Raw genomic sequence first — 13998 nt, forward strand, 5'->3', positions numbered from 1 at the left:
TTTTTAATATTTTTAGTAGAGATGGGGTTTCACCAACTTGGCCAGGCTGGTCTTGAACTCCTGACCTCGTGATCCGCCCGTCTCAGCCTCCCAAAGTGCTGGGATTACAGGCATGAGCCACTGTGCCCAGCCAAATCATCTTTCATATGTGCTCACTTTGGAGTTTGTAATCAGGATCCAACATTCAACCACTGAATGGAGAAGTATCAGTGCAAGCTGACTTCTCACTGTGGTATTACATTTACTTCGCTGACAACTAACATCCTATCAAATCAGGACATTAGTTCTATTTATAACTAATGGAATAATAGAACTAGTTGTCCTGATCTGTTACTTCCATTTACAGTTAAGGATGCCAATGCACAGAGAGGTCATGTAGTAAATTAGTGACAAAACTAAGATTTGATTCCAGAGCCTATGGGCTAAGCCAGAAGTTGGCAAACTCTGGCCCTTGGGCCAAATCTGGTCTGCCACCACCTGTTTTTGTAAGTAATGTACTACTGGAATACACCAACACTCATTTGTTTATGTATTTGTGGCTTCTTCTGAGCTGCAACGGCAGAGTTGAGTGTTACACCAGACACTGCATGGCCTAGAAAGCCTAAATTATTTATTATCTGACTATTTTCAGAAAAAGTTTGCTGAGCAGAGCTAACTCATCCTCTGCACCACCTCTAATGCAAGGTGGACCTTTTCCCAACTCTGGCCATGAGCCTCATCACAGGGAGCCGAGACCAAGAAGTGAGGGGGAGGAACAGGAATCTGAGTTGTCCTCGGTAGTGCCTGGAGATTCAGGGGAATCACAGCCAGCACAGGGGATATGATAAGCTCCCTGCTTTGTTCTGAAAGATTTTTTTTGCAGCAGGAACCACAGGTACAGGACGTAACTTCACAGAAAGCAGGAACCGTCTGCTTAGCCTGCTGCTGGCACCTTACCTTTTTAACAAATGGAAAAATGTATCATTTATGTTTGTGAATCACGGACCAAGTGTACTTTACTTGAGACAAACATGGAACAGGCCCACAGACACACTGGCCATGAACATCGCAATCGAGGTTCTGGTGTGTTTTGTCTTGTAGAAGGATGAACTGCTCTGGGAAGCAGGATCTGTACGAGCGAGGAAGGCTGTCTCCAGCCACCCTGGAATTTTTCTTGGCTCCTAAGAGCTCCACTCAGGGATCATTCTGTTTGCCAAGATTCCAGAACCAACCATTTAAATTGAAAAAACTTTCCACCTAATGATCGAATGAATACTAATGCGGTGGCAGAGTTGTGAATGCTCATTTGATTTCCCTTTCATCCAGCCGAATGACTTGATTTCTGAAGAAGGATTTAAAAACTGCATGGAGGGAACCCTTTTTAGAAAACAGAGCTGGACATGGGGAGGGTTAAGGACAGACTGGATACTGTGTGATGCCACTGAGCGATGCCTGTTCCCAACAGGACAAACCCTCATGTGTGTTTCAACCAATAGAGATTCATCATTGAACTTAACAAAAAAATCTTACTCAGCTGAATCGAACTGTTACTGGAGGGTGGCAAAGTATCTATTAAAGAGTGTGTAGGGAAGAAAAGACACATGTTGGAAAGCAAGTTAGCATGACAGTTATTTGGTGAGAAAGGACTCAGAGAGGGGAGCCTAGAGACAGTGGGAGGCGCTCGTGCTAGAGGCTGAGAGGGAGGACATGGTATGTGGGTTCAAAGAGGTTCCTCACACTGCACCTAAGGCCAGCTGGCACCCTGTTTGCAAAGCCTGGCTGCCACCCAGAACTGCTCAAATGTGGATGCCAGCCTTTCTGCCCCGGTGCCTCCCTTCCCAGTAACTTGGCACTGGGAAAGTCTTGCACCTCTCACATTTATAGACCTCAACTAAACACCATTACATGATTGAACCTCTCCCTAAAATCGGCTCTGAATATGCATTCACAACGATGCATGGCACATGTCGTAAAATTCTCGGCATCTTTTTGACACCATCTTCTAGTGGCTTTCCGCCCAGTCTCTCACAGTTGTGTTTTTCTAAGTGCTCTAAGCAAATGAGCTAATGTAATTCGAGTAAAATCTAGGAAATATAAGCTGAAATGTATTTAAAGAAAAAGCTAGAATGCAGTTCATGCAGATATTCCAAGCACAGACCTCAGTAGGGTGAAGAGCGGAGCCTCCGCCCCATGCACCTCTGCTGATGCCACCTCTCCCCTTGATGCTGCACAGCCTTGGGCTGGCACTCCTGCAAAGCCCACAGCCCTCCCAGGAGGATGAACAATCACTGGCAACACCCCCGCAGCCTCTGACCAGCCTCCCAAGAGAAATGCTTCCTTTGCCCAGGCCCTGGGGCCTGTATTTTGTTTGTTTATTTAGAACTCTGACCTTTATAAAAAGCTGAACTCACTGCCCAGAAAAACAGGAAGTTTACTCACCAGGAAGCCGTAACAATGAAGCAGAAAGAGGGGGTCAATATTTCTCTACCAGCAAAGCTAAGTCTCAGACAGGACTGCGAGGAACCCCATGCTGACGCCCATGCCGTTCCTCCCTCGAATGCATTCTTTCTGTGCAAGCGGCCCCTGACCTAGTGACTGCTTGCTATCAACACCATGGCATGACATTTAGTAAGGAAGGTTCCTTCTAGTTCCTCAGGTTCCTTCCTCCCTGAGACAGCTCCGTAATGCTGGCACTCAGTTCTGAAACTCTCTCTAGAAGGATCCACTGTCACAGAAGTGGTGTGACATCAGAGATGGGGCTCAAGAAGGTGGCCCTGTGCAGTACCCCAGGTCTGCATCCTGAGCTGCAGGGTAGGGGTGGAAACAGATAATGAAGCAGGGGAAGAAATACAAACTGACAAAGAGCTACACCTGGCACAGACATTGGACCCTGCCCGAAACCCTGACTCATCTCTGTGCTTGAATTCCTTTAAATCTTATAAGGCCTCTTTGAAAAGAATCTCATTCTTTTCTCTATTGATAGATAGATAGACAGACAAATAGTAGATACATACATATATACATACATATATTTATACATATTGTAATATAGATAATGGTACAAATAATTTTTAAAATTACATTTTCTCTCCTGTATTTTTGAAGAGCAGAGATTACAAGCTGGTTCTTACTGGTTGAATTCTACTGGTCTCTAAAGCGATAGATGTATATTTGACCTACACAGAGTTCTAAGTTTATTGTTTGTTTTCCTGAGACAGGGTCTCACTCTGTTGCCCAGGCTGGAGTGCAGTGGCATGACCTTGGCTCACTACCACCTCTGCCTCCTGGGATCAAGTGATTCTCGTCCCTCAGTCACTGAGTAGCTGGGATTACAGGTGCACGCCACCACACCCTGTTAGTTTTTGTATTTTTTTGTAGAGACTAGGTTTCATCATGTTGCCTAGGCTGGTTTCAAACTCGCCAACTTAACCAGTCTGCCTGCCTCAGCCTCCCAAAGTGCTGGGACTACGGGTGTGAGCTACCACATCTAGACAGTTCTAATTTTTTTTTTTTTTTGAGACAGAGTCTTTCTCTGTAGTCCAGGCTGAAGTGCAATGGCACGAACTCGGCTCACTGCAACTTCCACATCTCCAGGTTAAGCGACTCTTGTGCCTCAGCTTCTGGAGTAGCTGGGACTACAAGCACATGCCACCAAACCTGGTTAATTTTTGTATTTTTAGGAGAGATCAGGTTTCGACATGCTGGCCAGTCTTGAACTTCTGACCTCAAGTGATATGCCTGCCTCAGCCTCCCAAAGTGCTGGGATTACAGGCGTGAGTCACTGCACCTGGCCTGGTTCTAAGTTTTAACATTAGAACTCTGCCAACATTAAGAGAAATCAGAAAAAACCTGGAATTCTGGCTTCTCTTGAAGAAGGAAGATCTGGCAACACAGGGCCTGGATGTGCATGTGGGAAACATCGTTTGGGGTGAGGTAGCAGCAGCAGCCACCTTCAGACAGGGCTCAAGCTGGGAACACCCCAGTCTCCACCACTCCCTATTGCCTCAACCCTGAGGCCTGCTGTTCATTACCATTTATTGAGATTATCTGTGACTCATTTCACTCATTTGTGCTCCCAAGGACATCTAACCAAACAGCCCCTGCCATTTAGTATTTGCCACCAACATCAACTTTAACCAAACATCAGTTTAACAAAGTAATTTGAACAACTGCATGTTTTACATCCTTTGAGATTCATTTTCTCTGGATAAGAACTGTATGTTTCTTTTGCAGGAGGCATGAAGAAGGTTTATTTCCTCTCCCCCACCCACTGCCACTCTTCCCTACCCCCATATCTATATGTTTCTTGGAGAACAACAGGAGGAGGAAAACAAGAGCATCAGCATGCCATCGGTGTCAACATTTCAGTAACAGTTCAGCATCGATACACGTGTGTGTGCGTGCATGTGTACTGCTCTAAAGTGGGGGAAATTCCAGGAATTCTAACTAGGCTGAAGAATAGAAACATTCAAAAAGGAATTAACCAGTTACAGACTGAAAAGGCGACTATAGGAATCCCTCAAACAGCCAAAATGAAGGGTTATGAGAGAAATAGAAAAATATCAAGTTGTGACTTTAAAACATAAGGCAGGTGCTTAGAGAAAAAAAACTGTTTACCAAAAGCTGAGATGCCTGGTAAACAAAGGGGAGAAGTGAGAGAGAGAAGAAAAAGAGAAGTAAGGAGCAGAGGAGGAGATGAAAAGACCAGTGAACCCGTGACAGAGTTGAACACCAATACGCAGAGGAAGAGGAAGAGGAGGAGGAGGAGGCCTCTGCTAAACATCGGAGCTAAGCAAAAAGGGATGGAAGACAAAGGCATATTTGTTTAAGCTGGTCTTTCAGAACAAAATTAGGAACCTTGTACTTTCCGTAGAAAAAAAAAAAAATCTCAGATGACAGTCTGATTCCACACAAATGAGCTCCCAAGGAGAGGCCAAAATGAATTCCTCCTTTCCAGAAGAGCACAAGTCCTCCTTTGTGAGAACAATCCCGCCCTCTGAACTCTGCTTCTCTCCCCAGTGATGTGCCTTGATTTCTTATGTAGAAATCAAGCATGCTTTCATTTCTGGGACAGTTCCAGTTTCCATTTCTAAGTGATAAGAGACATAAAATGTCAATGGCTTGCAAAGGAAAGGGAACACGCAACATTTATGTTTCTCAATAAAGAAAAAGATCAGGAACATTTAGATTAATTTTTGCCTTTCAAAAATGTGACCGCAACATCTCGGCCCTTCCTGAAGTCGGGCTTTAGAAAGGAATGGTGTTTCCAGGCGTTTTGTTATCCTCACCTCGAATTTCTGCCTGAGCTCCACATTTCCTTCTTCGTCCCCTTCCGGAATGGGTACATTGTAGTACTCACCTTCTTCTTGGTTAAGCAACTTGTACCTTCCAAAGACAGGAGAAAAAGGGTTACGACTGTAAGCTTAGCAAGTCTTCTGCAGCCTCTAGTCAAGCTGTTTTGTGAAATGCATGCTATGGAGAGACTACAGCCAGATAAGTAGACATTTTTTCCTTTTTTCTGAGACAGAGTCTCACTCTGTCACCCAGGCTAGAGTGCACTGGTGTGATCTGGGCTCACTGCAACCTCTGCCTCCCGGATTTAAGAGATTCTCCTGTCTCAGCCTCCCAAGTAGCTGGGATTACAGGTGCATACCATCACACCTGGCTAATCTTTGTATTTTTAGTAGAGACAGGGTTTCGCCATGTTGGCCAGGATGGTCTCGAACTGGCTGGTCTCAAACTCCTGACCTCGTGATCTGCCCTCCTTGGCCTCCCAAAGTGTTGGGTTTATAGACATGAGCCACCATACCCAGCCTGGCCATAAGTAGACGTTTAACTGACTTTTTCTTTATTTTCTTTCTTTCTTTATTTTTTGAGACAGGATAGCTCTGTTGCCCAGGCTGGAGTGCAATGGTGCAGCCTCCTGGGCTCAAGTGATCCTCACACCTCAGCCTCCTGAGTAGCTGAGACTACAGGTGCATACCACCACACCCGGCCAATTTTTGTATTTTTTGTAGAGATGGGGTTTTTCCATGTTGCCCAGGCTGGTCTCAAACTTTTGGACTCAGCAATCCACCTGCCTCAGCCTCCTGAAGTGCTGGCGTTATAGGTGTAAGGCACCATGTCCTGTCTCAACTGACATTTTAGGGACTTAAGCCTAACTGTCTAAATGGTCTGATGCTTTGAGACATATTCAACCTAAATGGCTTCCATACCAGCCACTGGCTGGCATCTTCATTAGCTCCGAAACTCCAAAGGAAAGGGATCCCATGAAGTCATTCCTTGTTGTTCGATCCCAGTCCCAGATTTCTACAGACAGTCGCCGGTCTTTGTCTGAAGGTTTCAATTTGCTGCAAGACACACACACACACACGCAAACACCAGGTTATCTTGCTTGTGGTTTTATTGGGAGATAACACATGTACGTGACTTGAGACTGAGATAGAGAATTAGTATATTTAATTCTCTTACTGGTCCAGTAAAATACCAAACCTTATGCTGGCAACCAAAGCTCTACAGGAGGAGTTAATAAACTATGACCCATGGGCCAAATCTGGCCCAGTCTATTTCTATAAATAAAGATTTATTAGAATGCAGCCATGGCTATTTGTTTCCATATTGTCTATGGCTGCTTTGGCACTAGAAAGTTAGAGTTACAGAGGTGCAACAGAGACCGTATGACTCACAAAGCCTCAAATATATACTCTCTGGTCCTTCACAGAGCAGAACTTGCTGGTCCCTCTAGAATAGAGAGCTACCTTTCTGGCTGTCCACAGAAAAACTGCCTCCTGTTACTAGTCTACAAAGAGGACCTCTTGCTTTTGCTCAGCTGCCCTCAGTCCTCCTGACTTATTTATTTCCTTCTTCCCCTTCTACCGTCTCTACCTCTGAAACCCGGGCAGCCCTCCCAGGCTGACTTTAAATGTCACATTTTCCAGGAATTCTCTCTTTGAAGGCAAGAATGATCTTCCCGTTTCAGTGGCAATAACACTTTCTATGTCGCTCACTCATTCTGTGATCTAAAAATTATTTAAATTCTCGCCTTATGCCCTCCCCTAACTCTCAAAAGAACCTAAATCCATCAAGAGGTGGACATACCTGATACATTTATCCAGATTAGATAATAATAATTTGAGGCCTGAATTATGCAACTCTTGGTATCATAATTACCATCTATCCAACAGGTACTAATAGCTACCTCCCTAATGGCAGCCTGAGGAGATCTTAGGACTGAAGACATGTTTAAAGACATTTATAAGCAGCCTACTTCATCATCTCAAATAATGAGGTGGGCAACTGCATGGCGTATGGGAACGAAATTTTATCAAGGAGAGGGACCACTTACAAGGTAAAGGACTCATTCCACTGGGGATTTAGCGTGGAGCGGATGGTTTTGGTTTTTTGTTTGCTTTCGTTCTTGGGATCAGGAATGAGTTTCAGCTTCACATAAGGATCTGAAAGCCCGTTTGGGTCCATAGGGATTAGATTTTTTGCGTCTCGTACTGTGAAGAGAGAAGGAAGAAAAGATTACAAAAAGAGAACAAACCTATATTGCCCAGTGTCCTGTGTCAATACCAAGCTGAATAAAAGAGACGTCAGGATGGCGTTTAGGGAGAGAAAAGGTGGAAACAAAAGCCTCTAATGCTCGGCTTGAGAAAAGGTACCCGCTGCCATCACTGGCAGAGATAACGGGCATCATGTGGGCCCTTGTGGGCGCGTCTGGAGACTCAGCACCAGCCTCGACTGGCAGCATCAGCAACACTCAGATTATCTATTAGAAATGCAGAAACCCAGGTCCCACCCCAAACCTGACCAAGAAGAATCCACAATTTAACAAGATTCCCAGGTGACCTGTGCAGCTTCCCAGGAGTATGGTGCACCCTCCCTACACGGAAGCAGCCAGTCCGACCTAGTCTCTGGCGCTCACATGGAGCTGAGCTCTGGGAAGGTGTTACCCCATTTTGTGGGTAACGACCAATGGTTTCCAACCCTGGCTGTACATTGAAATCACATGGGGGTTGGGGAATGGGGGTGTTAAAAATTCTAAACCCCACAATTAAACTATAATTTCCAGGGAATGTGGCTCAAATATTGGTTTTTATTTGTTTGTTTTTGAGACAAAGTCTCGCTCTGTCGCCCAGGCTGGAGCACAGTGGTATGATCTTGGCTCATTGTAACCTCCGCCTCTTGGGTTCAAGTGATTCTCCTGCCTCAGCTTCCCGAGTAGCTGGGATTACAGGCCACCATACCGGGCTAATTTTTGTATTTTCAGTAGAGACAGGGTTTTACCATGTTGGTCAGGGTGGTCTTGAACTCCTGACCTTGTGATCCACCCGCCTTGGCCTCCCAAAGTGCTGGGATTACAGTCGTGAGCCACCCAGCCTGGCCAAGTATTTGTTTTTAAAAGCTCCTTGGGTGATTCTATTGGGCAGCAGGGGCAAGCTATACACAGCTATAATTCAGAATTGCTACGAGGTGCTGGTCCATGGACCCGCAGCATCTACATCACGTGGGAGCTCATTAGACACGCAGAACCGTGAGCCCTATCCTTGGACTTAATAACTCTGAATCCTCACTTTAACAAGACCTCCAGGTGCTTTCAATGCAATCCTAGTTTGAAAAACCTGATATGGGAATCAAAAATAATTAGAAAGAAAGGCCATTTCACCCAGAGGAAGGCAGGTCTGAGATTCAATGGCTGGCAGAGGCTCACAACAGTGAGAAGCTGTCTAAAGCCACTGCACATCAATGTAAAAGGTAATTTATCCACTGCTATGATGAATAGACAAAGCCTTCAGCCTCCTACCCCAAATGCCTTCCTCGTTATCTTCCAATGGCATCTTCCCCAGTAAGGCAGAATTATCAGATCCCTAACTGGTCAGACACCATCAGCACGCGTATAACTGGGACCAGGCTCCCCAGTCCAGTGGTTCCCACAGTGTGGTCCCTGGAACTGGTCCAGCGGAACTGGCATCACCTTCTGAATCAGAACTCTGGGGTGGAGTCCAATGAGCTATATTTACCAAGCCTCCAGGTGATTCTGATGTCCATAAAAGTCCAGAACCATGGATCTAGGCAAATAGCATAGTTTATCAGCATAGTTTGATTGTTAAACTAAGAATTAGAGAGGAATTTAGAAGCAAGCACTGGAGTTGGCAGTGGGCAGGGCTAGATGGGAAGGGGGCGGGGCAGGGGAGAACCCTAAAGATGTTGGGTCTTTGGACAAACATGTGGGAGGTACAGCCCTAGGATCAGAAGTCAGAAATAGGCACTGCCTTTACTAGTCTGTGGACCTACTGTGTGCTGTCTCCTGCCAGCCAACAGCCTTATGTCTTCCTTACCTGGCAACCTTACAGAGGTGGGTAACAGATGGGACTAAATTCAAATAGTCAGAGAAGGGGAGGGGACTGGCTCAGGTCTGCTAGCCACAGAGAAGCTGAACATATGTCTATCACACCCCACTGGTGCCTTCCAAGTATGTCTTCTCCTAAGAAAGTATCTGACCTCATTCATCTCGGGGAGCACATAAATAAAACAAACAGGCATGATCCCCGTGGCTCAGCAGGTGTCTCACCAGGTAACCCTGAGCACAGGGAAGCTGAGTCTCTGAGCCTCTGTTTCTTCATCTAGAAAAATGAAGAGGGGCATAATTCCAGTGGTACAGACTGTTGGGAAAATCAAAGAAAATAATGTTTATAAAAAACCTTACATTGTTGGGGTCTTAGAAAATGGAAAAAAAAAAAATCCATGATGTGAGTGCTCACTACAGCCCGGAAACAGCGTTTCAGACTTGTGTCCACTCTTATCATTCTGAAATCCAGAGGGTTGGAGGCCCCCAGGGAACCTGGGCACTCAAGAATTCACCAAGCTCCTGTGAAAGGTTTTAATCCAATGCAGAAGGTCTTGCCCCTAAAACATCAACCCTAAGTATCACAAAAGATGAAAAATGTGAGCATAAAAATGGAGCTCTCTCATGAGGAGTGGAAAGAGGCCAATGGTCTATCTCTGATTAAACACCAGAATGAGAATCAGCTGCTTTTTAAAGGTAGAAAATGCCCCAGAATGTCTAACACTGGAGGCTGCAGAAGGTCACATACAGGATAAGCCAATGAAGACCCTTATCAAGGCCACCAAGAGCTCCTGGGTTGCAGAATTATTGTGGGCATCTGCTTTTAAGTCTTCAATTTATATTCCTGACAACACACATACATACACACACACAATCATGGAAGTATGATCTCTTCTGAATGGTGATGAGTTAAAATCTTGATGGGATTTAAAGCTGTGAGCTTCCTACTGAGATACTATCATTTAAGTAGAAAATAAAAAGAGTTATCAATTCCAAATGTCATTGAGGCGGACAGTGGGTCCAAATTTCAATTTCTTATCGCAGCAGAGAACAGCCTGTGTGATGTGTGACTCATGGCATGCCAGGACACCTTAATCAGGATTATGAGCAACTAACTTGGGGGTCCCATCTGCTCGGAGTGTGGGATCTGGGGCAAGGCTGCCTGCATTTGAATTCTGGCTCTGCCACTCTGTAGTTGTGGGCAAGTTATTTTATCTCCCAAGTTTCCTCATCTCAAAACTTGTATCTCCTTCGTCAGGATTATGTAGGCTCATACATATTAAGTGCTTAGAACAGTGATTGGCACATGGTGAGAGCATGATAGTGATGATCCTAATTGTTCTTAATACAAGTCACTGGTGGAGAAGAAAATCAACAAGGCTTAGATGTCCAGAAACTGCATCGACAGCATCTGCAAATGCCGAGGAGAACAGTACAATGTGGCAATCTGCGAACAGGGCCTGCAACTGCATGGTTTCAAGAATGTCTTAGGCTAAGAGGCAATGCTAGGGGCATTACTCACAGGAATAGTTGTAAGGAAGCTGGAAGAGGAGAAGCTAGGAAAGAGAAAATAAGAGGGAAATTGAAGTGGGGAAGTAGACGAGAACAAGGGCTGGAGACAGAAGAGAGAAACAAGGGAAATATGCAATCAAGATGTGGAGTCAAATCCCAACACTTTGGGAGGCCAAGGCAGGCGGATCACATGAAGTCAGGTGTTCGAGACCGGCCTGGCCAACATGGTGAAACTTTGTTTCTACCAAAAATACAAAAAGTACCTGTAATCCTAGATACTCAGGAGGCTAGGGCAAGAAAATCACTTGAACCCAGGAGGCAGAGGCTGCAGTGAGTCGAGATTGTGCCACTGCACTCCAGCCTGGATGACACAGTGAGACTCCATATCTCCCACCCCCAACCCCAAAAAAGATGTGGAGTCAGAGGGTGGGGATGCTGCTCCAGGATAGGTGGGCAGGGATTCCCAACCTCAGCTACCCACTGGAAACACCTGTGATGTTTTAGTCAAACACTGATGCCTGTGCCCCAGCCTCAGAGAGTAAGAGCTACTTGATCTGGGTTGAAGCCCAGGCATCAGGATCTTTAAGCTCCCCAGATGAGTCTCAGGTGAAGCCAGGGCCAGGCACTGTTCTCTGCACCCAGCAATGGCCCTCCAAGTGTGCTCCCTAGAGACCTCAGCTATTACTAGCATTTTTCTTTAAATTGGCTCACTTTTTAATATCCATCATTAAAAAATGAAATGTATCACTCTAGGAAACAGAAAACCAAGATTGTCTGCCATAAGTGGAAGGAAACCATAAAAGTAAACACAACGAAAATTGATGTTATTCATTTCTAGCTGGATCCAGTTGCCTGGGAACTTCTCTCTTTGCTACGAAGGGGAAATTAACAAGTGATAGAGTGTTAAGGATATTCTGGCTGCAGAAGTCTATCTTTGCTGTTACAACTGAGATTGAAAGAAAATCGAGAACAACTAACTCATCACGTAATTTAATGTTTGTTTTTTTAATATCAGTACAGAACCTTCAGAAATCACCTCAAGTGCTACCAAAAGTCACACCCACCAGTGGCCCCATCCCACACCTGGGAAGCACATCCCACACTCGGGAAGCACAATTGTCAGGAATGCCAATTCTTATTAAGGAAGTGAAATATTCCACAGCCTAAGAGCAGTAGCGGGTCCAAGTAGAACAGACGCGGCACCGGTCCCACAGCTCATTTCTTGTCTTTTACTTTCTGCAAGAACCAAATTGTTTTGACTCACAAAATTAAGATAATGAAAAAAAAAATCACATTACTTTGATACACACACTACTGAAAATGATATATATATATATTAAAAGATCTACTGTGCCAACTCGAGTTCCAAAAGATAGGCAGTCTCTAAACCCAACAGTATAGACACAACACACTTCCCTTGCTCATTCCATTGCAGAGGCACTGAGGGCCCAAAGTCCTGGCAGGGGACGTGGGAAGAACACTTTTTTATCACATCTCATTAGCAGTTCCGCAGCCTTTATGAGGAGGAGACATCTGCTGAGGAAATACATCTGTGCCATGGTACTGGCCATTTCAGAATAGAAAGTCTGTTCTGTAATTCCAGAACTTTAATAGAAATATAGAATACTAATTATATTCCCATTTTTTTGGCTTCAGATGGCTGCTCTGAAATTATCAGCTGTCAAGCCTGGCACTGAGAAAAACCAGCCTGGGTTAGAAGGTTATATAATTTCCTGGTCATGTAACCTATCATTTCTGGATAAAGCCCATTCAAATGAGATTATGAAGACCGAGAAACACCTACCCAGTGATTCGTGATGCAGGCAGTGCGGGAGCCCAGGATGTGAGAGTTTTAGAGTTTTAAGTCAAGGGGCTATAAGGCATCTGGGCTGTCTCATCAGCTCAAAGGTCTGGGCAGCCCTAACCGGATTGGAGAATCTAAGCCACACGTGCACCAGGATAGATGGCACAGTGTGGGCTTGGCAATGAAGCCAGTGATTTTGCCTAGAGCCTGCTTCATGAAAAGTGAAGATGGGGACCCAGGCAAGAAGAGAGGCAGGAGTGACTGCCATGCTTTCTCTGGGAGAGGCAAGGTACGCTCACAAAGGCTTATAGTCAGCTGAGTGAAGAATGTGCGTCTGATGCTGCACAGGAGAAAGTCAGGCCGTCTCTGCTTGAATGGGTGCTGCAGGTGCTAGGTGACTTCTCAGGGGTAGCATCACTTAGGGGCTAAGAGCATGGGCAGCGAGAGTCAAATCTCTGCCCTGCCACTTATTAGCTGTATGGCTTTGGATAAATCACCCAACTTCGCAATGTGTTCATCTGTAAAACAGGGACAGTCACAGTGCTTATCCCATAGGGTTGTTGTGAAACTAAGTGAATTGACAGACGCAAAGCCTTGAGAAGAGAACCCAGGACAAAGGAAGCGTCCTCTATTTGCTCTTATTACTAAGAGTACTGTTAAAGAAGCGTTTGCTATCTTTACCGTCATTGCCATCACCACCACTACCCCCACCATCATTCAGTTCTGAGCCCAGAAGCAGGGCTGTTTCCTCAGGGTAACAGACCCCACTAAGCTACAGTGAAACAGTCAGCTCCTAGATGTTCCAAAACAGTTTTCAATTAAAAAACAAAAACAAAAACAAAACTCAATGCAATCCTTGATCCATTCAGAGAACGGTCCAGATGCTTTCCTTGTTTTTTGAGATGGAGTCTCACTCTGCTGCCCAGGCTAAAGTGCAGTGGCACGATCTCAGCTCACTGCAACCTTTGCCTCCTGGGTTCAAGTGATTCTCCTGAGTCAGTCTCCCAAGTAGCTGGGACTACAGACACATGCCACCAAGCCTGGCTAATTTTTGTATTTTTAGTAGAGACGGGGTTTCACCATGTTGGTCAAGCTGGTCTCAAACTCTTGACCTCAAGTGATCCACCCACCTCAGCCTCAAAAAGTGCTGGGATTACAGGCCTGAGCCACTGCACCTAGCCCTTCCAGGTGGTTTCTTAATCCAGAGAATATATGTAGCATAAATGATGGGGTGGAATGATAAACACCCGTGACTCACCACCTCGAATAAAAGCTAGATTGGTGGCAACCCTGCTGAGTCTACCCAGTGTGTGACCCTTTCCCACCTCCCCAACCCACACTGTGGATTTTTAAT

General features: G+C 45.3%; 1 protein-coding gene across 4 annotated transcripts in view; it reads right to left on the bottom strand.

Moving 5' to 3' along the window:
• PRKCA (protein kinase C alpha) overlaps positions 1-13998 on the bottom strand; it is a 490912-nt gene that overhangs the window by 106766 nt on the left and 370148 nt on the right. For all 4 annotated transcript variants that reach the window (XM_078374473.1, XM_078374476.1, XM_078374475.1 and 1 more), the window contains 3 exons: positions 7325-7481; positions 6195-6329; positions 5268-5364 (listed from right to left, as the gene is read on the bottom strand). In XM_078374473.1, the coding sequence (XP_078230599.1) occupies positions 5268-5364; positions 6195-6329; positions 7325-7481 (389 nt within the window). The remainder of the gene's footprint in view (positions 1-5267; positions 5365-6194; positions 6330-7324; positions 7482-13998) is intronic.

The sequence above is a fragment of the Callithrix jacchus genome, chromosome 5, assembly GCF_049354715.1.
Source record: "Callithrix jacchus isolate 240 chromosome 5, calJac240_pri, whole genome shotgun sequence".
NCBI lineage: Eukaryota > Metazoa > Chordata > Mammalia > Primates > Cebidae > Callithrix > Callithrix jacchus.